We start from the raw sequence: 27573 nt of genomic DNA, 5'->3' as shown, positions 1-27573 counted from the left end.
TCATGAAAATTGCCTTGAATTAGTGATACATTACATATTTCAGATAAAACCGGGCTTATTATATGGGAACAAATCTTTACTACTCTATTGGAGATACCATTAAAACCAGATGTGCTTGTGGGAACAAGAGGCCAAACCATGAAATGCATTATTTATTCCTTGGAAGAGTAAATGATTTTGAGAGTTGGATCTTTTTTTTTAATTTTTTACAGCAGGTACTTCCGACTGCAAACTAATTAAAGAAATATCCATAAATATATGTGGTTTGATTTCTGAGTTGCAATCTTTCATTTTTGGAAGAACATACGAGTTTCTTAATTTCAGAAGGAGAAGATGGTGATACATTCATAAAATTGAATTTTATGAGAGTTACTTTTCCAACATACAGCTGCGATTTTTCTCTTCAATTTTTTTCCCTATAATTCCTACTACATTTTACTAAATACATTTACTATGTGTAACTCATCATTTATAGCCCTGTTATTAGGGTTAGGGCTATTATTATTTATTTTAGGTGCACTGCCCAAATGATAATCCGAAAGGTGGCAAGAATTGAAAATATGCAAAATAAGCCAACATATTTGTCTTTAGGCCAGCACAATGGGAGATGCTCTTAATGTCAGAACATGTTGGGATGAGCTTTGTAAATTGTTAATCCATGCTTTGGTTCCATTTTGACTTGCCATAAATAATGCAACAGACTTCATCAGTATCCTAGCCCCTTATGTCACTAAAATTTCTTAATATGCAATTTTATATACACTACTGGCCATTAAAATTGCTACACCAAGAAGAAATGCAGATGGTAAACGGGTATTCATTGGACAAATATATTATACTAGAACTGACATGAGAGTACATTTTCACGCAATTTGGGTGCATAGATCCTGAGGAATCAGTACCCAGAACAACCACCTCTGGCCATAATAACGGCCTTGATACGCGTGGGCATTGAGTCAAACAGAGCTTGGATGTACAGGTACAGCTGCCCATGCAGCTTCAACACGATACCAAAGTTCATCAAGAGTAGTGACTGGCGTATTGTGATGAACCAGTTGCTCGGCCACCATTGACCAGACATTTTCAATTGGTGAGAGATCTGGAGAATGTGCTGGCCAGAGCAGCAGTAGAACATTTTCTGTATCCAGAAAGGCCGGTACAGGACCTCCAACATGCATTCATGCATTATCCTGCTGAAATGTAGGGTTTCGCAGGGATCAACTATAGGGTAGAGCCACAGGTCGTAACACGTCTTAAATGTAATGTCCACTGTTCAAAGTGCCGTCAATGCGAACAAGAGGTGACCGAGATGTGTAACCAATGACACCCCACATACCAAGACGCCGGGTGTGGAATGGGAAGCAGTTGTCGAAATGGAAGTATTGCTAGTGGTTGGTGGGATTGATATGGATGGAGGTATTGACGTAGCCATCTTTGGGGTGGTGGTCAACATTGAGAAAGGTGGCTTCTTGGGTTTAGGAGGAATGGGTGAAGCAAGTGGGGGAGAATGTGTTGAGGTTCTGTAGGAATGTGGATAGGGTTTCCTCGGTCCAGACCATGTCAGTGAATTTGATCTAGGTGAGAGGTTTGGGATTTGTGGTGGTTAAAGAGGATTCCTCTAGATGGCCCATGAATAGGATGGCATAGCATGGTGTCATGTGGGTGCCCATTGCTGTACCACAGATTTGTTTGTAGATGATGCCTTCAAATGTGAAGCAATTTTGGGTGAGGGTATAATTAATAATAGTGACCAGGAAGGGGGTTGTAGGTTTGGAATCAGCTGGGCATGGGGGAAGTTGGCGTTCAACAGTGGAAAGATCATGAGCATTAGGAATGTTAGTGCAGAGGAAGGTGGAATCAGTAGTGATGAACAGGATGCTGTGTGGTAAAAGAACAGGAACTGTGGAGAGTCAGTGAAGGAAATGGTTAGTGTCTCTTATTTATGAAGGTGCGTTAAGGGTAATAGGCTGAAGATGTTGGTCCATGAGAGGAGACATTCTCTCAATGAGGACACAGTAGGGTGTCCTTGGTGGATGAGTTTAGGGGCTTTTCGGATGCTTGTAGCAAGTAGGAATTCAGGGAATGGTAGACATGAAAAGAGATATAGAGATTCAGATGAGAGGTTCTGGGATGAGGAGAGAGTGGAAATCCTGTTGGATTTCTGGAATGGGGTCACTGTGGCAGTGTTTGTAGGTGGACAAATCTGACAGCTGGCAGAGTCGTCCTGCCAGGTAATCCCTGCAGTTCAAAACCTGTGTTCGAGGGTGGAATTATAAGATCGGGATCAGTTTTTAGGTGGTGGATTGCTGTTCTTTTTACAGATGTAAGGTTGGCTTCCATGTTGTGGTATTTGGGGGATGATGGTGAGGCAAGGTTTGCGATTAAGAAATTTGAAATGTTATCAGGGGGTGATTTGGGAGCAGCGAAGGTGAATCACTGTTGGATGAAGAAGGAAATGTAGGGAGGGTGCAACATTGGCTTTGAGTCAAGTCTGGTTGGTAGAGTTGGTAGCTAAAAAGTGTTTCCACTGTAAGGACCAGAAGAAGGAGAGAATGTCTTTAACAAGTCCAGCATTATGGAATATTGGAGTGGGGCAGAAGGTGAGGCCTTTGGAAAGTCTTTTCACTGAAAGCTCAAAGGTATAGTAGTCTTTATGTTGTGCCTGTCTGTGACTCAACCTCTTTTGTATGTAGTTAGTAGCAATGTATACTTTTCATAATACTGTTGTTATTCCATTGCTTAACAATGTGATTTTATTTTTATTGTTTCATTACCAATCATTGCAGAACTGCAACAAACAAAATAATCTGTGCATTTTGCTGTGTTGGTGTACACTTGGCATGACAAGTGTTGTTCCATCTAATAGCCATAATAGTCAAAAACAGGAGCATATTATTTGTACCTGGAAGAGGCAGATCTTATGTAACTGTCACTTAACACAGTACACTTAAAATCTACTCATTTTTTTTTCATGCATCACCACCTCCTTCCCTTCTGACTCTTCCTCTTCTTCTTCTTCTTCTTCTTCCCCCTCCTCCACTGTCTTCTTCCATTTTCTTTTTGTGCTTCCTCAGTTGTTTCATCCATCACAAAATTACACGGAGATGGCATTCAAGGCACACACCTTGGCAGTTATTGCCCTGGGAACCACCTCATTTGGTTGCACCAAGAAACCGAACTCTCCACTTGATTTACATGTAACTGAATTGATAAAGATGTGAGAGGTTGAATTGCATGGCTCCAGTTGTAATTCACAGTTCTGTATTCAAGGTTACTATTTTTTCTCCATTTTGTGAAGTGAGCAGCTTTACTTTTAGAATCAAATCACTGTATCCACAACAGAAAGGTGTTGTGTGGTGATATAATAATGACATGTGTTCAAATGATCTGTAGTCATTCAACTGAGAGTTTCATAGTGGTCTTGCCAATGTAGTATAATGCTGCAGAACACCTGTAGCTCAATTGTGACAGTAGGTGCAAATCAGTGAATAAGTTTCAATGACAAATGACAAATACACACTTCCAATGTGCGTTCACCGCGATGTCACCAAACACGGATGCGACCATCATGATGCTGTAAACAGAACCTGGATTCATCTAAAAAAAATGACATTTTGCCATTCGTGCACCTAGGTTCATCATTGAGTACACCATCGCAGGCGCTCCTGTCTGTGATGCAGCGTCAAGGGTAACCGCAGCCATGGTCTCCGAGCTGATAGTCCATGCTGCTGCAAACACCGTCGAACTGTTCGTGTAGATGGTTGTTGTCTTGCAAACATCCCCATCTGTTGACTCGGGGATTGAGACGTGGCTGCACGATCCGTTACAGCCATGCAGATAAGATGCCTGTCATCTCGACTGCTAGTGATACGAAGTCATTGAGATCCAGCACGGCGTTCCGGATTACCCTCCTGAACCCACCAATTCCATATTCTGCTAACAATCATTGGATCTTGACCAACGCGAGCAGCAATGTCGCAATAGGCTACAATCCAACCTTTTTCAAAGTCGGAAATGTGATGGTACGCATTTCTCCTCCTTACACGAGGCATCACAACAACGTTTCACCAGGCAATGCCAGTCAACTGCTGTTTGTGTATGAGAAATCTGTTGGAAACTTTCCTCATGTCAGCACATTGTAGGTGTCGCCACCAGCGCCAACCTTGTGTGAATGCTGTGAAAAGCTAATCATTTGCATATCACAGCATCTTCTTCCTGTTGGTTAAATTTCACGTCTGTTTCGTGTCTGTAGCACGGCATCTTCGTGGTGTAGGAATTTTAATGGCCAGTAGTGTAAATACATTACTAGGCAGTTACACTAGTACAGAGCACATCATGGAATTCTACTGAGTACAATGGATTTAATAATAAGAACAGGAACCCTCTCCTCTCAGAAATTTGCATACTTCTAGCATTAACAGGTAATTTTTGTTTGTCTGAAATCATGTGTGTCTTAATGAGATTAAGGCTTAAATGATTAGCTGTGAATCACTTTGAGTCTTGCTCAGTTACTGTCTGAGTTGTCTCTCCTAAGGTAGAGTTTGTATGCCTGAGCCATCAGCAGAGATTATTTAGTACCCCACCTACAGTGGGTACCAATGGCAGCAGTGATGTGGAAATGCTGGAAGTTGCCATTAGGCAACCTACCAGTCTGGCCACAAGAGGCAGGACTAATGCGTCATATGGGCAGCGCCACTAACAAGGATATACACAGGTCTGCAGACTGCATTGGAACTTATTCCTTGCTGTTTCCAGTCTATCATCATATCACAACCCCTACAACAGCCCCGATTTGTTTTTTGACTGTGTTTTTCGCTACTGGCATATGATCAGTGCATAGCTAATGATGATTCTGACTCGGATTTAGTTTATACTTTTCTACTGAGATTCGACACAAAAGTGACTCAAGAACTTGTTCAGTGCCAGTACTATCGATCCTAAGTTCTCGAACTTTGACAACAATAGGTGTCACTGCAGCAGCAGCAGCAGCAACTGCTACAGAACTAAAATAGCAACAGCAACAACAGCAAGCACAGCATTCTGCTATCCTGGAACTCTCGTGGCAGTGACAACAACATAATTAACTATGGGCTATGTTAATCAAATATTATGATCATCAGACATGTTTTGTTGCAGGTAGGCTAAGGTTTATCAGTGTCACAAACAACATGGGTAGTTTTATACAGCATCGACTGCCGCCTTGAAGGGTCTCTCGCAACGGTGCAATTTCAAATGTCACAGTTGTAAAGTTATGTATTATGTAGAATCATTTATTCATGATGTGGTTGTGCACCTATTCCCCAATAGGAAAGTTATGGCTAAAGCATTGGTCACGTCCAATCCTAGTCTTGGTAAAGATCTTAAGACTGCTGAATTTTTTGGGGCTGCTTCCAAGGCTCAGTATATCACCATTAATGAAATTTTGATATTAAAAGTGGTTAGTCACTGTGATAATTCTCACTAATCATCTTTTTCTTACGTCCCTAAGTCTCACCAGAACTCCTGGTCATTCAAATTCCTGACATCTCATGAGGGACTTATGTATGTCCGTTGTAATGATTCCCCCTCAGCATCGAGTGTAATAAAAAACTGGTGGGCCGAAAGCATCCTTCCATCTTGACGCTTACGTCTGCGCCTTGCACGTCAGCAAAGCTACAGTCACACCCCGAGTGTGGCCAACATTATACACAAAACATCTGCCCGCACTGTTCCGCTCACTGTTGAGTGTAGGGCAAATGCTGACACCTAGCAGTTGTCAACAAGCATCATGTAACAACACAGTCCAGTGATGACACATCTTTCCACATAGTCATGTCAGCTGAGCGTACAATCCAGCAAGCAAAGCAGGAGCTAACACTGGCTCACATAATTTCTGGCCAATTAGTGGAGTTCCAACTGGTTAGCTGCAGTGTCATTAATCAGTAAAGACATTTATCAGCACCTTGTCTCATCTCTGCTAAAAACTGCTCAGTGGCGGGTCATTTCTTACTACCAAAAGACACCTCTAGTTGACGAATTGCCATTTACATGTAAGTATAAGAAAATTGAACACATGCATTCTTACGTGTAGATTCAATTGACACTGTTAACCTTTTCACTTTATATGCCTTTATAGCATCTAAGTAGTGGCCAAAACAGGATCACTTACCAATCTTGATTCTCTCTCTGCATTTTCAGTGCTTTTGTTATGTTGTGCACGAAATTTTGCTGTGAAACCACAACCAATACAAAGAGTTTGCCCTCTACTATTTGCCATCAGAGGTGTTCTTCAGGTTGGTCTAACACGGCTTCATTAACTAGGTGTCATTTCCCTGGTATCTAATGGACATCACTAAAAAGTACAATATGTCTACACCTATTTGTGGCAATTTTAAAGCAAATAAAAATGCTCAGTCATATGTTGACCTCTAACCTACACCACAGCCAGAGGATTTGTCAACAAAGCTAGCCAGAGAAGACTATTCAAAAACTGTTTTAAAAGATGCATATCTACAATTCCACTTAGATGAATCAAACCAGCTACAGGTCTTAAGCGCGCAATTCAGCATGTTCCTGTGTAATCACTCACCGTTTGGCGTTGATAGCATCCCAGTCATATTTCAGAAATAGTTGGCACAACTGATTCATGGTATTCTGCAGACCACTGACTACTTAGAAAACAATATCACTGTAACAAGAACGAACTTTGCAGTTTCGGAAAAGATTTACGTTATCAGTTAAACATGTGCAGCTTTTCACCCCAAGTATTAAATATCTGGGACTAATTCTCAACCAGCAAATATATTATGCCAATGTGTGGCCAAGCCAACACGATGAACTTGCTAGTGCCCACTAACCAGAAACAACTGTGGACTTTTCTTGGAAAACAATCATCTACTCTGCTAAGTTTATACCCCAAGCAGTGCAAATTGCTCACCCACTAAGTCCACTGTACAAAAACAACACTGGATTTGTGTGGTCAGCAGAATGTCAACAGGCTATTCAACTATTTAAGGAGTGTGAAAACAACACAATGCTTGATACCGCATACACCAGGCTTGTGGATGAAGTTCGCAACAGACATGCCGCAGTGTGGGATTAGGGTGGTTCTGTCTCATAAAACGTCAGGTGGATGTTAAAGACCCATTGCCTATGCTTCGGAAACATTAACAGTGAATGAAATAAACTATTCTCCAAAATTAATGATAATTTTTGACGTGGAGAAGTTTCATGTATATTTGTATGGCATTAAATTCCACCTATTAAATGACCACAAACCATATCACTTTCCGGGTGTAGGTCCAAGTTCCGAGAAAAAACAGCACAGCACATGCAGTGGCAGGCATTGTTTTCAAGTAGTTATAACTATGAAACCTACATTGGTACTTTGGCCAACATGCTAATGCAGACACCCTACGCCATCTTCCCACTGACCCCAATGTTGAGATTAATGGGCAGAAAATGGATTGTTTTGTGCTCAACCAGCACCTACAACAAACCACAGATGACTTCAAACTCATAAGAGTGCAAGGTAGTCACAGTGTCAGTCTACAGCCCAGTTCTGTGCACAGTTTTGTCAGTGGCGCAGTCGAGGTGGTCAGAGTGTTTATCAAACCACATTGACAAGTTGTTTCATGATTACTTTTGCAATGTGATACAGTTTCAATGCACAAAGTGGTGTCTCAACATTAGCCTCAGCACCTACAACAAACCCTAGATGAATTCAAACTGATAAGGGTCATCCCATAGTGCAGTTCTGAGCACAGTTTTTTCAGTGGTGCAGTCAAAGAGGCAAGAGTGCTTATCAAACCACATTGACAAGTTGTTTCAAGACTACTTTGCAATGTGGTACAGGTTCAATGCAAAACACGGTGTCATAACATTAGCCTCAGGTGACTCTTAGTGCTCTTCTCCCAATCCTCCAACTACTTCTTGCCCACAGAGTGATGATGCACATGGAGGTGTTACTTTAGCAGTGCATACATTTACCTAATATTGATGTAGCAATTGAGCATGTGTACTATTCCTCTTATGCCTGCTCCCTAAACCAGGTAGCCCTGACACAGCATTTCTCTCTGTAGCCAAGTCCATATCACATATGGGAGAGAGTGCATATTGATTTTGCTGGGCTATTTCAGGGAGCTATGTAATGAATGCTCTCTCCAAGTTCTCTTTTGTTGCAATGTTGCCACTATCCATCAGCCACTCTACCAGCATGCACTCTTTACAGTTTTTGCAATAAGGAAGTGCATCACACACTGGCACATGAGAAAAGTCTCTAGTTTACATCTACACATTTCAAGGCGTTATGGCTCTGTAATGGAATTTAACAATGATTACTGCACACTTCCACCTGGCCTGCAACTCAAGAGGCCAGATGGATGATCAGGACATTCAAAAGTCACACGCACAAGGCCTTGCTGACACTGCCGGTCATGAAAGCATCACACAGCTTCCTCATCTGAATATGAACCAACCAGTCTGAAACATTGCCTGGGCACAAGCATTGAACTCTGCTAAACCTCTTGTGCACCATGCAGTGAGCCCAGCCCAAGTATAAATCTTCCTACATCCAGGGTGACTGTTTCTGAGAGCATGCAGTTGGCCTGAGACCAGTAGAGGCCTCAAGTAGTCGTCACAGGCCATGTTGCAAGCTCATGGCCCACCACCAAAACCAGCTCTGACCATGAATTCATTCACACATAGTGCTCCCGCTACTTCCAACCTGAGGACTTGACACCCACGTCACCATCATGGCACAGCCAGTCTTAACCATGCACTGCATCAACCAACTGCTCACTGGTCCAACCTGCATCCTCACTACCTCAACTCATAAGCACAGAGTTGAGTGTACCAGGGACTGACTCAATGGATGGCAAACCACTTCCATGATCCAAGGCCCTCCTAGCCCAGTGTAACAACCTAACTGCTCTATGCACTGATTAAAGGGGGGAGGAATTTAGTATCCCCGTGTACAGTGGGTGTCAATAGCAGTGGTGACTCAGCGATGCTGCAAATTGGCATCAGAAAAGTCATCCCATCTGGGTGCATAAAGAGGGACTGGTGTGTCACGTGGATGTCAGCTATACGTCAGCCTGTGAACAGCACAGAAACTTGTTCCATGCTGTATTGAGTGTTCCGTCTACTGTCATGTCATTCCACCTACAGTGGACCTGCTTGTTATCGGACACATTGTTTTTAGCTATTGGTATATATTCAGGGGCAGATGTGGACTCTATAACCACAATCTATTGAAATGATAATTAAATGGACACCCTAGCTGCAAACAGGCGTTGATGTACTTCATTGGGGACATGTTGAAAATGTGTGCCCCGACCGGGACTCGAACCCGGGATCTCCTGCTTACATGGCAGACGCTCTATCCATCTGAGCCACCGTGGGCACAGAGGATAGTGCGTCTGCAGGGACTTATCCCTTGCACACTCCCCATGAGATCCACATTCCCAACATGTCCACACCACTACATTCGTAGTGCGCCTAATAGATGTTTGCCCATCATACTCATTACTCGTGGCAGATTAATCTACCAAGTCCCGTACGAGTTTGGGCATAGCGTGTGCGTTCGCACATGAAGGTCAATGGCCGGGAAGCCATATTTTAACTATATATGACGGTAGTATCTGTTCCCGAAAGAGGATCTCATGGGGAGCGTGCAAGGGATAAGTCCCTGCAGACGCACTATCCTCTGTGCCCACGGTGGATCAGATGGATAGAGCGTCTGCCATGTAAGCAGGAGATCCCGGGTTCGAGTCCCGGTCGGGGCACACATTTTCAACATGTCCCCAATGAAGTACATCAACGCCTGTTTGCAGCTAGGGTGTCCATTTAATTATCATTTCATTTCTAGCAAAGCTGCATGGTCATCCACGGTAACTGTTCTTTCGGGAACAGATACTACCGTCATATATACACAATCTATTGGTTGTGGACTGTAGGTTAAAACTGACAAAACTGCAAAAAGGTGGGAATGTAAGGAGATGGGACCTGGATAAACTGAAAGAACCAAAGGTGGTAGAGAGTTTCAAAAAAGCATTAGGGAATGACTGACAAGAACGGGGGAAGTAAATACAGAAGAAGAAGAATGGATAGCTTTGAGAGATGAAATAGTGAAGGCAGCAGAGGATCAAGTACGTAAAAAGACGAGGGCTAGTAGAAAAGCTTGGGTAACAGAAGAGATATTGAATTTAATTGATGAAAAGAGAAAATATAAAAATGCAGTAAATGAAGCAGGTGAAAATGAATAAAAATGTCTGAAAAATGAGATAGACAGGAAGTGCAAAATGGCTAAGTAGGGATGGCTATAGGTCAAATGAGAGGATGTAGAGGCATATATCACTAGGTGTAAGATAGATACTGCCAACAGGAAAACTAAAGAGACCTTTGGAGAAAAGAGAACTACTTGTATGAATACCAAGAGCTCAGATGGAAACCCAATTCTAATCAAAGAAGGGAAAGCAGAATAGTGGAAGGAGTATATAGAGGGTCTATACAATGGCGATGTACTTCAGGACAATATTATGGAAATGGAAGAGGATGTAGATGAAGACGAAATGAGAGATATGATACTGAGTGAGGAATTTGACAGAGCACTGAAAGACCTAATTCAAAACAAGGCCCCAGGAGTAGACAACATCCCATTAGAACTACTGATGGCATTGGAAGAGCCAGCCCTAACAAAACTATACCATCTGGTGAGCAAGATATATGACACAGGTGAAATACCCTCAAACTTCAAGAAGAATAAAATAATTCCAATTCCAAAGAAAGGAAGTGTTGACAGATGTGAAAATTACCAATCTATCAGTTTAATAAGTCACGGCTGCAAAGTACTAATACAAATTCTTTACAGACGAATGGAAAAACTGGTAGAAGCCAACCTCGGGGAAGGTCAGTTAGAATTCCGCAGAAATGTTGGAACACGTGAGGCAATACTGACCCTACGAATTACCTTAGAATATTTCTAGCATTTGTAGACTTACAGAAAGATTTGACAATGTTGACTGGAATACTCTCTTTCAAATTCTGAAGGTGACAGGGGTCAAATACAGGGAGCAAAAAGCTATTTACAATTTGTACAGAAAACAGATGGCAGTAATAAGAGTCGAGGGGCATGAAAGGGAAGTAGTAGTTGAGAAGGGAGTGAGACAGGGTTGTAGCCTCTCCCTGATGTTATTCAATCTGTGTACTGAGCAAGCAGTAAAGGAAGCCAAAGAAAAATTTGGAGTAGGAATTAAAATCCATGGAGAAGAAATAAAAACTTTGAGGTTTGCTGATGACATTGTAATTCTGTCAGAGACAGCAAAGGATCTGGAAGGGCAGTTGAATGGAATGGACAGTGTCTTGAAAGGAGGATATAAGATGAACATCAACAAAAGCAAAACGAGGATAATGGAATGTGGTCGAATTAAGTCGGGTGATGCTGAGGGAATTAGATTAGGAAATGAGACAGTTAAAGTAGTCAATCAGTTTTGCTATTTGGGAAGCAAAATAATTGACGATGGTCGAGGTAGAGAGGATATAAAATGTAGACTGGCAATGGCAAGGAAAGTGTTCCTGAAGAAGAGACATTTGTTAACATCGAGTATAGATTTAAGTGTCAGGAAGTCTTTTCTGAAAGTATTTGTATAGAGTGTAGCCATGTATGGAAGTGAAACATGGACGATAAATAGTTTAAACAAGAAGAAAATAGAAGCTTTTGAAATGTGTTGCTACAGAAGAATGCTGAAGATTAGATGGCTAAATCGCATAACTAATGAGCAGGTACTGAACAGAATTGGGGAGAAGAGGAATTTGTGGCATAACTTAACTAGAAGGGATCAGATGGTAGGAAATGTGCCGAGGCATAAAGGGATCAACAATTTAGTATTGGAGAGCAGCGTGGAGGGCAAAAATCATAGAGGGAGACCAAGGCATGAATACTCTAAGCATATTCAGATGGTTGTAGGTTGCGGTAGGTACTTGGAGATGAAAATACTTGCACAGGATAGAGTAGCATGGAGAGCTGCATCAAACCAGTCTCTGGACTGAAGACCATAACAACATACATTCAGTGTGACTATAACAAGGATTCTCGCTCTTTTTACAGTTTATGCTCTAATATCGGGAGCAGACTGAAAATATTACTTTTTGAATAGCTCTTTGAAGTTAGTGGAAGATCATATTTGTCGATTAGGAACAAGTGTGGCCCTACTGACCCTTGTGGGATACTGCATGTTATGTTTCCACTTTACAACCATAAGTTTCATGCCTGTGAGGCAGTTCTGTCAATGAGACCTTCTGCCTCCCATTATGGAACCACGTGTGTCCACTCCAATAGAACCTTTGAATGTGTGCAATACTGGAGCTGTGTTGATGCAGGTTTCTAAAAACTAACTGCATGAGCACATAAGGAAGAAAAGCAGCACAGACGGTGTATTTGTTGGGCTCTTATGAAATCATTAAATTTTCCTTCGCATTCCACAGTTCTCATCTATGCAAGCTGCTTCACTGTAAAGTATACCCTAACAACTTTTCCCAGAGTGTTTAATCCTGGCCCACCATTTGTTAAGACATAAGTGTTCAACAAGAAGTTTTGTTTAAGATGACATATATAAAATATATGAAGTTGTCCTGAACCCAATGTTGGCTTGAACACCACAGATTTACCAGACATGGCCATGATGGTAGTGGTACACGCTAGCCATCATCTGATGTTTGAACTGACATAACCCGGCCAGACTTGGAAGTGGACCTAACATTAATGTGAACACTCGACCAAAGTGTCACTTTGAGTATTTTACATTTACAAATCACTGTAGAGGTGAAATAACTGATAAGTGACATAATAAATCCTTGATCTGACAGAGACCTGACACCTGGACCTTAGGATTAGTAACCTGAAACTTATTCACTGATTTGCACCTAGTGTCACAATTGAGCAACAGGTGTTCTGCAGCATTATACTACATTGGCAAGACCACTATGAAACTCTCAGTTGAATGACTACAGATCATTTGAACACATGTCATTATTATATCACCATACAACACCTTTCTGTTGTGGATACAGTGATTTGATTCTAAAAGTAAAGCTGCTCACTTCACAAAATGGAGAAAAAATAGTAACCTTGAATACAGAACTATGAATTACAACTGGAGCCATGCAATTCAACCTCTCACATCTTTATCAATTCAGTTACATGTAAATCAAGTGGAAAGTTCGGTTTCTTGGTACAACCAAATGCGGTGGTGCGCGGAGCAATAACTGCGTTCGGTAGCCAAGGTGTGCGCCTTGGATGCCATCTCCGTGTAATTTTGTGATGGATGAAACAACTGAGGAAGCACAAAAAGAAAATGGAAGAAGACAATGAAGGAGGAGGAGGACGAGGAGGATGGGGGGGGGGGGGAGGAGTGGGGGAGGAGGAGGAAGAAGAAGAAGAAGAAGAAGAAGAAGAAGAAGGCACTAAAATGGGAAGGAGGTGGTCATGTACGAAAAAAACGAGTAGATTTGAAATGTGCTGTGTTAAGTGACAGTAACATAAGATCTACATCTTCCAGGTACAAATAATATGTTCCTGTTTTTGACTATTAGATGGAACAACACTTGTCATGTCAAGTGTACACCAACACAGCAAAATGCACAGAGTATTTTGTTTGTTGCAGCTCTGCAATGATTGGTGATGAAACAATAAAAATAAAATCACATTGTTAAGCAATGGAAACTACAGAATGGAATAACAACAGTATTATGAAAAGTATACATTGCTACTAACCACATACAAAAGAGGTTGAGTCACAGACAGGCACAATATAAAGACTACTATACCTTTGAGCTTTCAGTGAAAAGACTTTCTAAAGGCCTATCCTTCTGCCCCACTCCAATATTCCATAATGCTGGAATTGTTAAAGACATTCTCTCCTTCTTCTGGTCCTTACAGTGGAAACACTTTTTAGCTACCAACTCTACCAACCAGACTTGACTCAAAGCCAATGTTGCACCCTCCCTACATTTCCTTCTCCATCCAACAGTGATTCACCTTCGCTGCTCCCAAATCACCCCGATAACATTCCAAATTTCTTAATCGCAAACCTTGCCTCACCATCATCCCCCAAATACCACAACATGGGAGCCGACCTTACATCTGTAAAAAGAACAGCAATCCACCACCTAAAAACTGATCCCGATCTTATAATTCCACCCTCGAACACAGGTTTTGAACTGCAGGGATTACCTGGCAGGACGACTCTGCCAGCTGTCAGATTTGTCCACCAACAAACACTGCCACAGTGATCCCATTCCAGAAATCCAACAGGATTCCCTCTCTCCTTATCCCAGAACCTCTCATCTGAATCTCTATATCTCTTCTCATGTCTACAATTCCCTGAATTCCTACCTTCTACATGCATCCTAAAGTCCCTAAACTCATCCACCAAGGACATCCCACTATTACTGGCTACTGTGTCCCCGTTGAGAGAATATCTCCTCTCATGGACCAACGCCTTCAGCCTATTAACGTACCTTCCTAAATAAGAGACTCTAACCATTTCCTTCACTGACTCTCCACAGTTCCTGTTCCTTTACCACACAGCACCCTGTTCATCACTACTGATTCCGCCTTTCTCTGCACTAACATTCCTAATGCTCATGATCTTTCCACTGTTGAACACCAACTTTCCGAATGCCCAGCTGATTCCAAACCTACAACCCCCTTCCTGGTCACCATTATTAACTATACCCTCACCCAAAATTGCATCACATTTGAAGGCATCATCTACAAACAAATCTGTGGTACAGCAATGGGCACCCACATGACACCATGCTATGCCATCCTATCCATGGGCCATCTAGAGGAATCCTCCTTAACCACCACTAATCCCAAACCTCTCACCTAGTTCAAATTCACTGACATATTCTGATATGGACTGAGGCTGAGGACACCCTATCCAAATTCCTACAGAACCTCAACACACTTCTTCCCCACTTGCTCCACCCATTCCTCCTAAACCCAGGAAGCCATTTTCCTCAATGTTGACCACCATCTCAAAGATGGCTACATCAATATCTCCATCCATATCAATCCCACGAACCACTAGCAATACTTCCACTTCGACAACTGCTTCCCATTCCACACAAAGAAGTCTCTCCAATTAAACACAGCCAGCCGCGGCCATTCCGAAGTGACAAACAGTCGCTCTCCATATATATCACGGTTCTCACGGAGGCCTCCACACACCGAAATTACCCTCCCAACCTTCTACAGAAGCAGGTCGCCCATGCCTCATCTCTCTATCCACCTACAATCTCCCCCCCACACACCGTCCAGCCATTTTGGAACACTCCCATCGTGACTACCCATGACTGGAGCAACTGAATCACATTCTCCATCAGTGTTTGAATTGCCACTTATTGTGCCCTGAAATGAGGAATATCCTACCCACTACCTTTCCCACCCCTCCCACAATGGTATTTTGGTGCCCAATGAACCTGTGCATCGTTGTCCATCCCTACTCCACACCCGCTCCCAACAACCCCTTGCCTCATATTCCTGGAACAGACCTAGACGCAAGACCCGTCCCATACGTCTTCCCACCACCACCTACTCCAGTCTGTTCACAAGCATCAGGCAGGGCTACCTGTGAAGCCAGACACGTGATTTACAACCTAAGCTGCAACTGCTGTGTTGTTTTCTAAGTAGGCATGACAACCAACAAGTCATCCATCCACATGAATGGCCACCACAAACTGTGGCCAAGAGACAGCTGGACCACCAGTTGCTGAACATATGGCCCAACACAATGTGCTTCACTTCAATGACTGCTTCACAGCCTGCACCATCTATATCCTTTCTACAACATTAGCTTTTCTGAACTGTGCAGGTGGGAACTCTCCCTGCAGTATATCTTATGTCTCTCCTTGTGTACTGCGCCCCCCCCCCCCCCACCACCAAACCACCCCACTGCACCTAGTAGTCCTACCCTATCCTCACAACATCCCTGCATGCTTCCACAAGCAGCACACATCCTACCCCACTCCTAACATGCTATCCCTTTCCCTCCCTGTCCCAGCCTCCTCCTTACTCCTCACTGATCATTTCTGCCAAATCACAAAACTGTTGCAAGCAGAGTGAATTTGGATTGCAAGCCGTCCAATGTTTTGGATTGTATTAAACCGAATAAAATCCTAAAATGTTTAGATACATCTTTTAGCTATTGTATCAATCTCGATAACCAAATAAAGAGGCAAACCGTGGCATGACTGCAACAGAAGTATCCTGCACATCATTAACTAGCATGAGGCTCATCGAGCTGCAGGGAGCAAGTGCATTGTTGCCTGACACTAAGAAGCTATGTGGTAGAAGGTACACATATTTTATATTGTTATAAAACCGTGATTGTTCTTATTCAACTAGTGTGCATATCATTGGTGCTGTCATTTTTGGAGGTAGTGAATATGTGAAGTTTGCAACTCAGTAAATCACTTCTTTTTTTGTATTTTAGAACTGGTTTTATATCACTTGTATGTTGTGCATTTCAGCAGCACAACATACAAGTGTAAGGCTGTAATTCCATAGGTTATGGGTTTGATCTCCAGTTAGTTCTGTGATTTTTTACAGCACTTCCCCTAATCTTCCCATCTGAAAATTTTCCAAGTATGAGAAAGATGCCAATTAGCACCACATTAAACTGTATACCCATCTAATAACGCAAATGAAAATATTATATGTATATTTTAATTAAATAATTTTAATTAAATTACATAACCTCAATATCTCTCTTATTCCATTGTGGTTCAAGCATTTTAGTATTTCTCCCGGTATCCAATCAACATGGCGGAAGATGGAAAGAATAAGCTGGATGGACAGAGTAAAAAATGAAGAGGTACTGAGAAGAGTGGGAGAGAAAAGACAGTTACTATATGTAATAAAGAGAAGAAAAATAAATTGGATTGGGCATATATTAAGAAAGAATGACGGACTGATAAAAACAGTTTTAGAAGGTTATGTAGAAGGGAAAAGGAAGCAAGGAAGGAAGAGATGCCAGATACTGGATGACATGATGGAAGGTACAACATACAGCAGCCTTAAGAAGGAAGCAATGGATCGCAGAAAATGGAGAGGCAAAGGACCTGCTAATATAGCAGATAACTGATGATGATGATGATTTTAATTAAAATGTATTCAGTGCACCAATTGAAATGCATTTAATGCATTATTACTGGGTAAAAATGAGTTCCCTAGTCATCAGCTCATGATTCGGCGACTAATAGAATTGACAGTGTGATACTTTTTTCCTCTTGCGCTAAAATCTTGAGAATTATTTTGGATTTTTTTCCCTATTTTGCAATGAAAACAACCTGCAAATATGCTGCAACTGAACTAGTTGTCATATTTCTTCAACATTGGGAAGATATATGTGGTTGTCTGGGTATGGCTAATTTTATATCATTTCGTGCGTCACTTTTTTTCCCCACCAGCACATATTGGTCTACACAAAAAGGAAAGTGGAAAAAATGGACAGAAGAGGTGAGAATTGGAGACAGTAAAGTAAAGATGTATCAGTGGTATGTCTTGACATTTTTGAAAACCATTAGTGAATTCTTCTGAACTTGCTAGGCACATCTGAAGCTATGAGTTAAGCTTACAGCAAACTGCTTTTGGATGCATACAGTTGTGAAGACACTTTGACTGAAAATGGCAACAAGACTGTGGGCAAGTTCACTGGAGGCAGATTCTTATTATGCAGAGAATCCCCAATAGCTGAAATGATACAAGAATCTAGTGTCAAGAATCCTGTAAAAGTTCAATGTATCCAATCAAATGTGCTTCCAGAGCAAGACGAAAATAACTGATCAATGAGCATATACTGGTTCAAGAGGAAACTGGACATTGGTTTTAATAATGAAGGGGTGTGTTAATGGTTATATTCTGTGCCCAACATTCCAGTATTTGGATGTTTGTCTTTTGAGCTAAAATAGACCTCTCACTTTCTTGACAGCCTAATGTGAGGTGTGTGCATTGGGAAGCACATGAAAGAATGGGCCGTCATGAAAATGCAATCGACCATTGTGAATGCTTCATACAGTGGAGATAATATGAAAGAAATATCATAGGACTAGTGAAGACTGAGTTACAGAACTCTACAAAATGACAATGTCGACACAAAGGAAAAATTGTGTATCATCTTAAAAAGGCTTATTCATGTGTAAAATACCAGGCAATGCAAAATTTGGCTTTGTATGAATATAGAGCACAGCTATATGGAGACAATTACATCCCCAGAGCAGGAAACCTCCTTCGTCTATAAAATCTACACACCAATTTTGATCCTGTCATGAAAGAACACCTCATCCAAATGGAATACCAATCAGGCACCATACCTTACCCACACCTTACTAACTCTTGCTCCTTCAAAACAAGCTCATTCATCTGATGTCATGTGCTGTTCATGTCTACTCAGTAACAATGTAACAGGATAGATAAAAAAAAAATCTGCTAACCAAGCGGCGACAGATCACACACATAAAAGACAGTCGTAATTGGCCAGCTTTCGCAACCAGTGGCTCATTCTTCAGGCAGAAGGGTTTAAGGGGAAAGGAGGGGTGAAGGAAAAGGACTGGAGAGGCCTAGGGAAAGGGGTAGATTTCGAGAAAATCACCACACGGGATGAGAAGGAAAGTCTCAAGAAAGAGTTACTGGCTCAGAAAGCTTGCCAATTACAAACGTCTTTAGTGTGTGTGTGTTCTGCCGCCATTTCGTGAGTAGAATTTTTTATCTATCCAGTTAAATTATTTAATCTACTCAGTAAGATATATAAAGCCAAATATTACAAGGCTTTGCTCAACTTAACTACTGTTTGGATGTATCGTGAGTAGATACCAAAAGCTGTCTTTCCTTAATCTTTTATTGTCAAAATAAGCCATAAAGCCTTGTGAATGACATCCTGTGTCAACTAGAAGAGGATGGAATGGAAGATTCTAGGCCAAAGTGCAATGACAATGATGTAGTGGTAACTCATCAAAAGAATGGAGTTAACCATAGGATTGAGGGCAAAAATAATCTAGCTATGTTTGTGGACTGTCTTAACCACTCTTTGAATTTAGTGGGTGAGCATTCAGCAAACCAAGATGTGACTACGACACTATTCTTTAGAGCTATGCAAGTGCTCCAGTATTCCTTTTCTGGCTCAGTGGTGTGCTGAGAGACACTTGAGCTGTGCCCGGAATTGTTATGTCTGAAAGTGGGACCACGTGGAGTGCAAAAAGAGAAACAGTACATCCCATTAGCAGTATCTTGTAAAGACAGTTCAATTTTTGAAAGGCATGATGCAATAATGAGACTCAGAAGAGCAGATCTGATGGAAGTCAACGGGCAACCACACTCTGAGCTATGATTCACTCACTGCTGGGATGCTACAAAAAAATTCTCGCTCACACAGATAGAGTTCAAAAAAGCTAAAAGTTACTTTCATGAACTTCCTCATGGCAATTTCTGTAAAGAAGCAGACGAGTAAGTGGGTAAGCTACTTCGGGAAGAATGAGACCTACGCGAAGAATGAGATGTGAACAACGCAAGGAGCATCAGATGAAGAAAGTCGATGGCTAGTTGAAGTCCAGAGATGCAGGCTGTGCAAGAAATGTAAAGAGTGATACAAGGAATGCTGGACTTTTTCACGCAAAAATGAAAGTACGATTCTCATCACTGAATTACAAATGGACAAAAAGTCATGGTTTCTTCTCGACACAGGAAGGCTGTACTATGATCCAGAAATGTTGGACTTCAGGACACTGCTATCAAGCCACAATTACATCATACTATCATGAAGAAGAAGAACTCTTGCAGTTCATTGTCTCCCCAAGTGTAAGAGTAACTACCCAATTACCAGTACAGTTGATGGTCAGTGTCTCCACTGTTAGATGTGGTAGATCCATTAACAAACTGAAGCTCGTGTTTTCATTTATCAGGGCACTTGTGGGACAAAATAGGCTCACTAGCCTTGCTGTGCTTACTATTGAGAGAGAAGAGAAATATAATCATAATTTTAATAGCATGCGTGAACATAATGCAGCAGTGAAAGCATGAAAGGATTTTTTTTTATAACAACGACAATTTACAAATAGAAAGTTTTAAAAAATATCAATAATTTATATATTGGTCTTGTTAAAGCAAATATTATTCAAAATTATTAGAATTTCAGATCTTAATTTTTTTTAATGTGTTTGTGAACACAATGACCTGAAGAGCTTTACAGAGGTAAAGAATAGGACTAATGCATTACATCAATTTTCAATGTCATAACAACAAAACACCCTTCCTTTTGGCAACAATTTCAATTTTTCTTCTTTAGTGTAGGAATACAATTAAGATGTAGCAAGATCTTGCAGTTTTTTCTTAAAGAAGGCACTGACTCTGCACAATGAGAAAAAAATATAAAAGTATGAGTTTTCACAAAATATTCTTAATATTAATATAGGCCTATTGTAGGGATTGATTTGAAACACTGAATTTTACTGTATTTTCTTTCTGCAGTAGCATAACATTAATTTTGAGATTTTCTATTACCAAATAACTATAGCAATTAATGATTTATACCAGCAAGTCTGTAACAAAATTTAGTTATTCCTATTTAATGAAACACTGCCACATTGCATTTTCATGACACCTCACATTTTTAATGGTCTCAGGGGTTTGGAATGGGGACTTCTTGTCAAAAGAGGTAGACCTAACCAAAGGGTTCAAGACAAAAATTACTCCTGCTCAAGGTTCTCAACAGTTAATGAACTGTATCAGCATTGCAATTTTGCTTAATTGCTACATTTAAATACACAAAACCAACACATGTTGGTGGGAGGAGTAAAAGGGTGAGGATTAAACAAAAAATATTTGTGACAGGTTGACAGGGAGCGGAGAAAGGGGCTAAGTCAAAGTCTGACATGCGGGCGTCACCTGCGAAACATCATGGTGGTGTGACGTTTCTAAGAGCTAACGGGCAGCATTCTATTCCCCACGCATTCTGGATTCATTTTTACTTAGTTTCCCTAACGCACATGAGGCTATACCCACAGTAATAGATCATGCCCACATGATAATTAAATTAGATATACTTTTTATTTCCTTGATCAATCTCAAACAACAAGAATACACAAAAACTCTTAAACGTTATTTCATTTCAAAGGTCACATAGAACCTAGCCTAGCTGCACGTTTCAGCAAATTCAAGAAATTAGTATATTTCATGTTCTGTTCAGATGATTACAGTGGAACTCAATGGTGTTTTACATTAATATTATTCGTCACTACCACCAATTAATTTGTAGGCTGTACCAAAAGCCGTATTCATTCATGGTGCAAAAATGAGATGTGAAGCGTTTTTTCTAAATGATAAAAACAGTCTTCTGATTGGAATGCACAACAACCCTGATTAGCAGGCCACGTAAAAGTAACACGGATAACAGGGTTCCGGTCTGTTTTTCAATATATGTGCAGTATTCGTTAATAGAAGCTGAACATATCTCAAGTGGACAAACGTTGATAATCAATCTGTAGTAAAAATTTTAATACATAAATATAAAACGTACACAGAATGCATCACAGTTCTCAATGTTGAATGTCCTAAAGAATAACAATATCGTGTACATCGGTGAGACTGTTTGGGTACATTTTCGTATTTGTTACGGATATACCATGGGACAAACTGCAATCTCCTAATGGCATACTTTTATTTCTGACGAATATTTTAAATTCCCTATAACAGGAGCCACTACTATTCATCTAGATGTTATTGTGAGACAAAGTAAATTCCTACCTGTATATCTTTGTTTTGAGCATATATTTTAAATTTGATAATACTTGTACAATATTTTCTACTTTTACTGTGTCTACACCAGCGAATACAGAACTGCTACACCCTAAAACAAGATAATGACATCACTACAATGAATGTAAATACACACACCACACCACTGCAACAACAATGTCAAACAAGTTGACGTATACTCAAAGATAATGCACACTGCGAAATAACCCAGGTCAATCGAACCGGTTGGCGGCAGGGAACAATGACGGAAGACCACTCACGACGTTTTTCCTCAGATAATAAAAACTTGCACATCCATCCCCCAACCACAGGAGCCAGTGAACTGGCTATGGAACCACCCTACTGGCTCACTGTCACGTTAGTTGGCGTAACAGATAGAAAACTTAAAAGTCGTTTTAAGTTATTGGCCTGATTTTCATTCCGCACCACCATCCATGAGCTTCAGTAACAGGCACTAGGTGTATCTGCTATGATTCTGCATTCTACACCAACTGTACTCCGGCAGACATCTTAGGGTTGTATCTTAGGGTACCACTGGAACTTCCTCCCTTTTCTATTACAATCGCAAATGATCTGCTGGAAGAACAGTTGTAGATTAGCCACGCGAATTCGGATCTCTCTTATTTTCGTTGTTTTTTCGCGAGATACACATAGGGAAAGATGTATATTAAGTGACTCTTCTAGGAACATATGCTCTCACATTTGTAATGTAAATCACATTGTGATACCCAATGCCTCTCTTGTTGTATCTGTCACTGGAGTTCACTGAGAATCTCTGCGAAGCTTTTGCGCTTATTAAAGGAATCTGTGAATAAATGTGCTCTGTTTCTTTGGATCTTCTCTATCTCCTCTATTAATTCTATTGTACAGATCCTGCACTGATGACCAATATTCAAATATTGGTCGAATGCAAGTCTTTGCAGCTACCTAGTTTGTCAATGGACTGTGCTTCCTGAGAAGTCTTCCAGTGAATCTCAGCCTGGTATATGCCTTACCTATGCTTAGTTTAATGTGGTCGCTCCACTTTGAGTCGCTCTGTAAGCATACTCCCAGATACGTAATGGATGTGGTTGCTTCCAATTAATGTTCTGCTATGACATAATTATGCAGTAATTAAAGCCATTTTAAGGACCAATCCACACAAGTGGCCATGTGGAGCACTATGCTGCGAGGTGTGTCAGATGTACCCAAATGCAGTATCTGTGTACAGGGTGTACAGTACCACAAATAGTAGCGAAAATTAACAAGAGTGAAAGCATATGACAACAAAAGCAAAACCACTCCAGTAAACATGGCTTTGCAAACGAACCACATGCAAAATAATTGTGACTGTGTGTTTATGATCTGTTTCTGACTTCAGCAGTAAATGTTCTCCTAATTAGTAAGAATGTCTTTGAAATGTAAACTTTTCAATGAACTCCCAGTCTAATTGGGTCGAATTTCACCCCTTGGCTTACATTAACAAGTAATGCAATATTATTTCAGTATATTACAATTTATGTTTGAGGTTTCTTCACATGTAACACCTAACTCACAGTATGCTTAAAATGCTGTTATAAAATTCGATGACTGTTTTTGTCTCATATTTTACACTGGAAAGTAAAATAATTTATTAATTATAGAAATAAAAAATTACGCTGATAAACTAAAAAAATAACAGATAGTCTATATTTTATGATTTCTTCTCAGTTTAATAGATCAGACTTTCTTACTGATGTTATAACTATACAAAAAGTCATGCATTACTTTAAAAAATGAATTTTATTTATTTTAATATTTAGCACTGAAGAAGATCCTGACATTTGTTTTCGTTTCAGAGGACTTACTTTAAAAGGAAAAAAGTTCAGTTTCCACATTTGCTACATTTAGGTTTGTTTTGAATCACCAAGAGCTCTCTCTGGCAGGGAAGTAGTTAGGGAGTTAGGGGTCGGGGGGGGGGGGGGGGGTTGGAGGGAGCAACTGATACATCGTCATGTAGGAAAATGTTATCGAAGTGAACCTGGCAATAATGCATCTTACTGACTGTTACTTCTTTATGTTGCAGATCCTTGCAATAAGCATCGGTTCTCTGCAGATATTCCATCAATTTGCTACGATTTCCTAGTGTTGCAGCTTCTCTGTATACATCATTTGTGAATAGCCTCACGAAAATTCCGACTATATCCACTAGGTCGTTTACATATGCTGGTGAATGTCTTGCATCATTCCCCTGGCATGTGCACAAAGGTACTTATACATGTGAAGATTTCGTTACATTAAGAATGACATGCTGTATTCTGTTTGCTAGAAACTGTTCATTTCAATCACTCAGCTTGTCAGACCCTCGTATTTTGTTCATTAGCCATCAGTGTGGAACTATACCGAACGTCTTCTGAAACTAAATGAACACTGTATTAATGTGGGCACTCATATCTTCTGCCTTCTGGTTCTCATATAAGAACATAGGGAACTAGGTTCATACAATCTTTATTTGTAGAATCCATGCTAACTTTTGGTTTCCAGAAATGTCATAACACATGAACATGTTCCACAATCCTACAAAATACTGACATCAAAGATAAAGGCTTATACTTACATGTACCTGTCTGACAACTCCACTTGAAAACAGGAATGACCTGTGCTTTTTTAATCTAGTCATTAGAAACATATCGCTCTGACAGTGATCTGTGGTACACAGCTGTTAGAAGAGGAGCGAATACTTTTGAACAGTATTCGTAGACCTGCGCCAAGTATCCCATCAGCCCAGTTGTCTTTTCTCTGTTGAACGCTTACAGTTGATTTTCTATCTTGTGGTCACATTAATGTTCATGTGACAGGTCACACAATCACGATCTTCTTCAGTGAAACAGTTTTGGAAAAAGGAGTTTAATACACTACAGGCCATTAAGATTGCTACACCAAGAAGAAATGCAGATGATAAACGGGTATTCATTGGACAAATATATTATACTAGAACTGACATGTGATTACATTTTCACGCAATTTGGGTGCATAGATCCTGAGAAATCAGTACCCAGAACAACCACCTCTGGCCATAATAACGGCCTTGATAAACCTGGGCATTGAGTCAAACAGAGTTTGGATAGTGTGTACAGGTACAGCTGCCCATGCAGCTTCAACACAATACCACAGTTCATCAAGAGTAGTGACTGGCGTATTGTGACAAGCCAGTTGCTCGGCCACCATTGACCAGATGTTTTCAATTGGTGAAAGATCTGGAGAATGTGCTGGCCAGGGAAGCAGTCGAACATTTTCTGTATCCAGAAAGGCCCGTACAGGACCTGCAACATATGGTAGTGCATTATCCTACTGAAATGTGGGGCTTCGCAGAGATTGAATGAAGTGTAGAGCCACGGGTCGTAACACATCTGAAATGTAACGTTCACTGATCAAAGTACTGTCAATGCGAACAAGAGGTGACCGAGACGTGTAACCAATGGCACCCCATACCGTCAAGCCTGGTGATACGCGAGTATGGCGATGACGAATACACGCTTCCAATGTGCGTTCACCGCGATGTCGCCAAACACGGATGCAACCATCATGATGCTGCAAACAGAACCTGGATTCATCCGAAAAAATGACGTTTTGCCATTCGTGCACTCAGGTTCGTCGTTGAATACACCATTGCAGGCGCTCCTGTCTGTGATGCAGCGTCAAGGGTAACCGCAGCCATGGTCTCCGAGCTGATAGTCCGTGCTGCTGCAAACGTCGTCGAACTGTTCATGCAGATGGTTGTTGTCTTGCAAACGTCCCCATCTGTTGACTCAGGGATCGAGACGTGGCTGTACGATCCGTTACAGCCATGTGGATAAGATGTCATCTCGACTGATAGCGATACGAGGCCGTTGGGACCCAGCACGGCGTTCCGTATTACCCTCCTGAACCCACCGATTCCATATTCTGTTGTCATTGGATCTCGACCAACGCGAGCAGCAATGTCGCGATACGATAAACTGCAATCGCGGTAGACTACAATACGACCTTTATCAAAGTCGGAAACGTGATGGTACTCATTTCTCCTCCTTACACGAGGCATCACAAGAACGTTTCATCAGGCAACGCCGGTCAACTGCTGTTTGTGTACGAGCAATCGGTTGGAAACTTTCCTCATGTCAGCACCTTGTAGGTGTCGCCACCGGCGCCAACCTTGTGTGAATGCTCTGAAAAGCTAATCATTTGCATATCACAGCATCTTCTTCCTGTTGGTTAAATTTCGCGTCTGTAGCACGTCATCTTCGTGGTGTAGCAAATTTAATGGCCAGTAGTGTATTTCGAACTTCTCTCTGTCATCCCCCAATTCAATGCCATTGTAGTCACAGAGTATGTAGACATATAGTTTCGGCCCATTTACTGATTTAACGTAAAGCCAAATCATCTTAGGATTTTCTATTACATTAGCAGATAAAATTTTACTTTAAAATTCATTGGACACTACATGCATGACTCTCATTTCGCTAATTTTTCGTTCATTTAGTTTTTCTTTGCGTACATGGATTTTGCTACATTATGACTTGCAGTGAAGCTCTCTCTGCTTTCAAAGCAGTTTCCTAAAACGACTGTCCAGCCATAGCAGGTCTTTTCAATCCCTCACAACTTTGTTGGTTATATATCTGTCTATGTCATTTATACTCAACATTTTCATTTCTGGAGATGAATGTTTCATGTTGACCACTCAAAAAATTTGAATACTTTTCGTACCTCATGCTCATCTTCGCATCCTCTTCCTTACGCTTTCCTCCACTTCATCAGCATCTCTCGTGGAACTGCTTCAGGCACACCTTTTAGGTGATTAATAGGTATGAAGGACCCACACAACAGACTGAGTAGATGGGCATTAAAACTCAGTGAATCTGAGGACAAAGTATTCCATAAACCAGAGAAGCAGTATGGAAATACAGACGGTTATGCAAGAAAATAGCAGTTGTGGAAGTGCTGAGTCAGGACCTTGCCGAATGGCATAAAGGACAGAGCCTTGCTGTATGGCCAAAAACCACAGAGCACAGACAAGGATGTAAACAGTATAGCAAGCAACAGCAATTTACCAAGGATGATGGAGTATTGTGCCAGTGGAGCAGTTACTTGGTATGCGCCCTGGTACTGTGTTACAGTTTTTTTTTGTTTTCCTCTTCAGAGTATATGGACTCAAAAACATCACCAACTGGCCTACTTTGTACTGAGGTAACGTTCCCATTCGCTTGTTGCATCTTCTTATTTCTTTAGAGCTTTAGTAATTGCTTATTGTACCTTATTTCACACTTCCCTCCCCGTCTCGCAAACTCTCAGATTAATTCTCCATTTCTGCGTCCTTTTTGGCTAAAACTGTCGAATTGCGATGGCACCTTTGTATCATTAATCATCATAGTATGAACTTTGGAGTTAAATACACTCACTATGAAGGATAAATAAGTATCCAAATCCAAACGTCTATGCATTCACATAATAATTAAGCATCTTCCCAATCATCTGTCCTTCCATTAGCTTGAGGATGAAATGGACTAGTTCTTAACTTTTTGACTTTTAATAACCGACATAACACCTTCATCAGGTTTGACATGAAGTCTCTCCCTTGGTCTGTAATAGTCTCCAGTGCCCCAAATTTCAGTACCCACTAATGCATACATGACTGTGACCGCCTGTTGGTCCAGCATCAACACTATATTGATGTAACGAGTAAAATGGTCTATTATGGTCAGCACAGAACGATTACCTGTTGGTGTTTGGTTGAATAGTCCTAGCACATCCATCCCAATGAACCTAAACAATTCTGCTGTTTCTGACAA

General features: G+C 41.0%; 1 protein-coding gene and 1 non-coding gene across 2 annotated transcripts in view; both read right to left on the bottom strand.

Annotated features, from left to right (window-relative positions):
* Positions 1 to 21943, bottom strand: part of LOC126199695 (uncharacterized) — a 130889-nt gene extending 108946 nt beyond the window's left edge. Inside the window, exon 1 of the mRNA XM_049936625.1 lies at positions 21779 to 21943. Coding sequence (XP_049792582.1) covers positions 21779 to 21801 — 23 coding nt within the window. The 5' untranslated portion in view covers positions 21802 to 21943. The remainder of the gene's footprint in view (positions 1 to 21778) is intronic.
* Trnat-ugu (transfer RNA threonine (anticodon UGU)) lies at positions 9308 to 9382 on the bottom strand. The gene has a single exon. It is a non-coding gene; the product is annotated as a tRNA-Thr (tRNA).
* Positions 21944 to 27573: the final 5630 nt, after the last annotated feature.

This window comes from Schistocerca nitens, chromosome 1 (genome assembly GCF_023898315.1).
Source record: "Schistocerca nitens isolate TAMUIC-IGC-003100 chromosome 1, iqSchNite1.1, whole genome shotgun sequence".
Classification (NCBI taxonomy): domain Eukaryota; kingdom Metazoa; phylum Arthropoda; class Insecta; order Orthoptera; family Acrididae; genus Schistocerca; species Schistocerca nitens.
The sequence above is the reverse complement of the archived record's forward strand: the minus strand, read 5'-3'. Positions and strand labels throughout refer to the sequence as shown.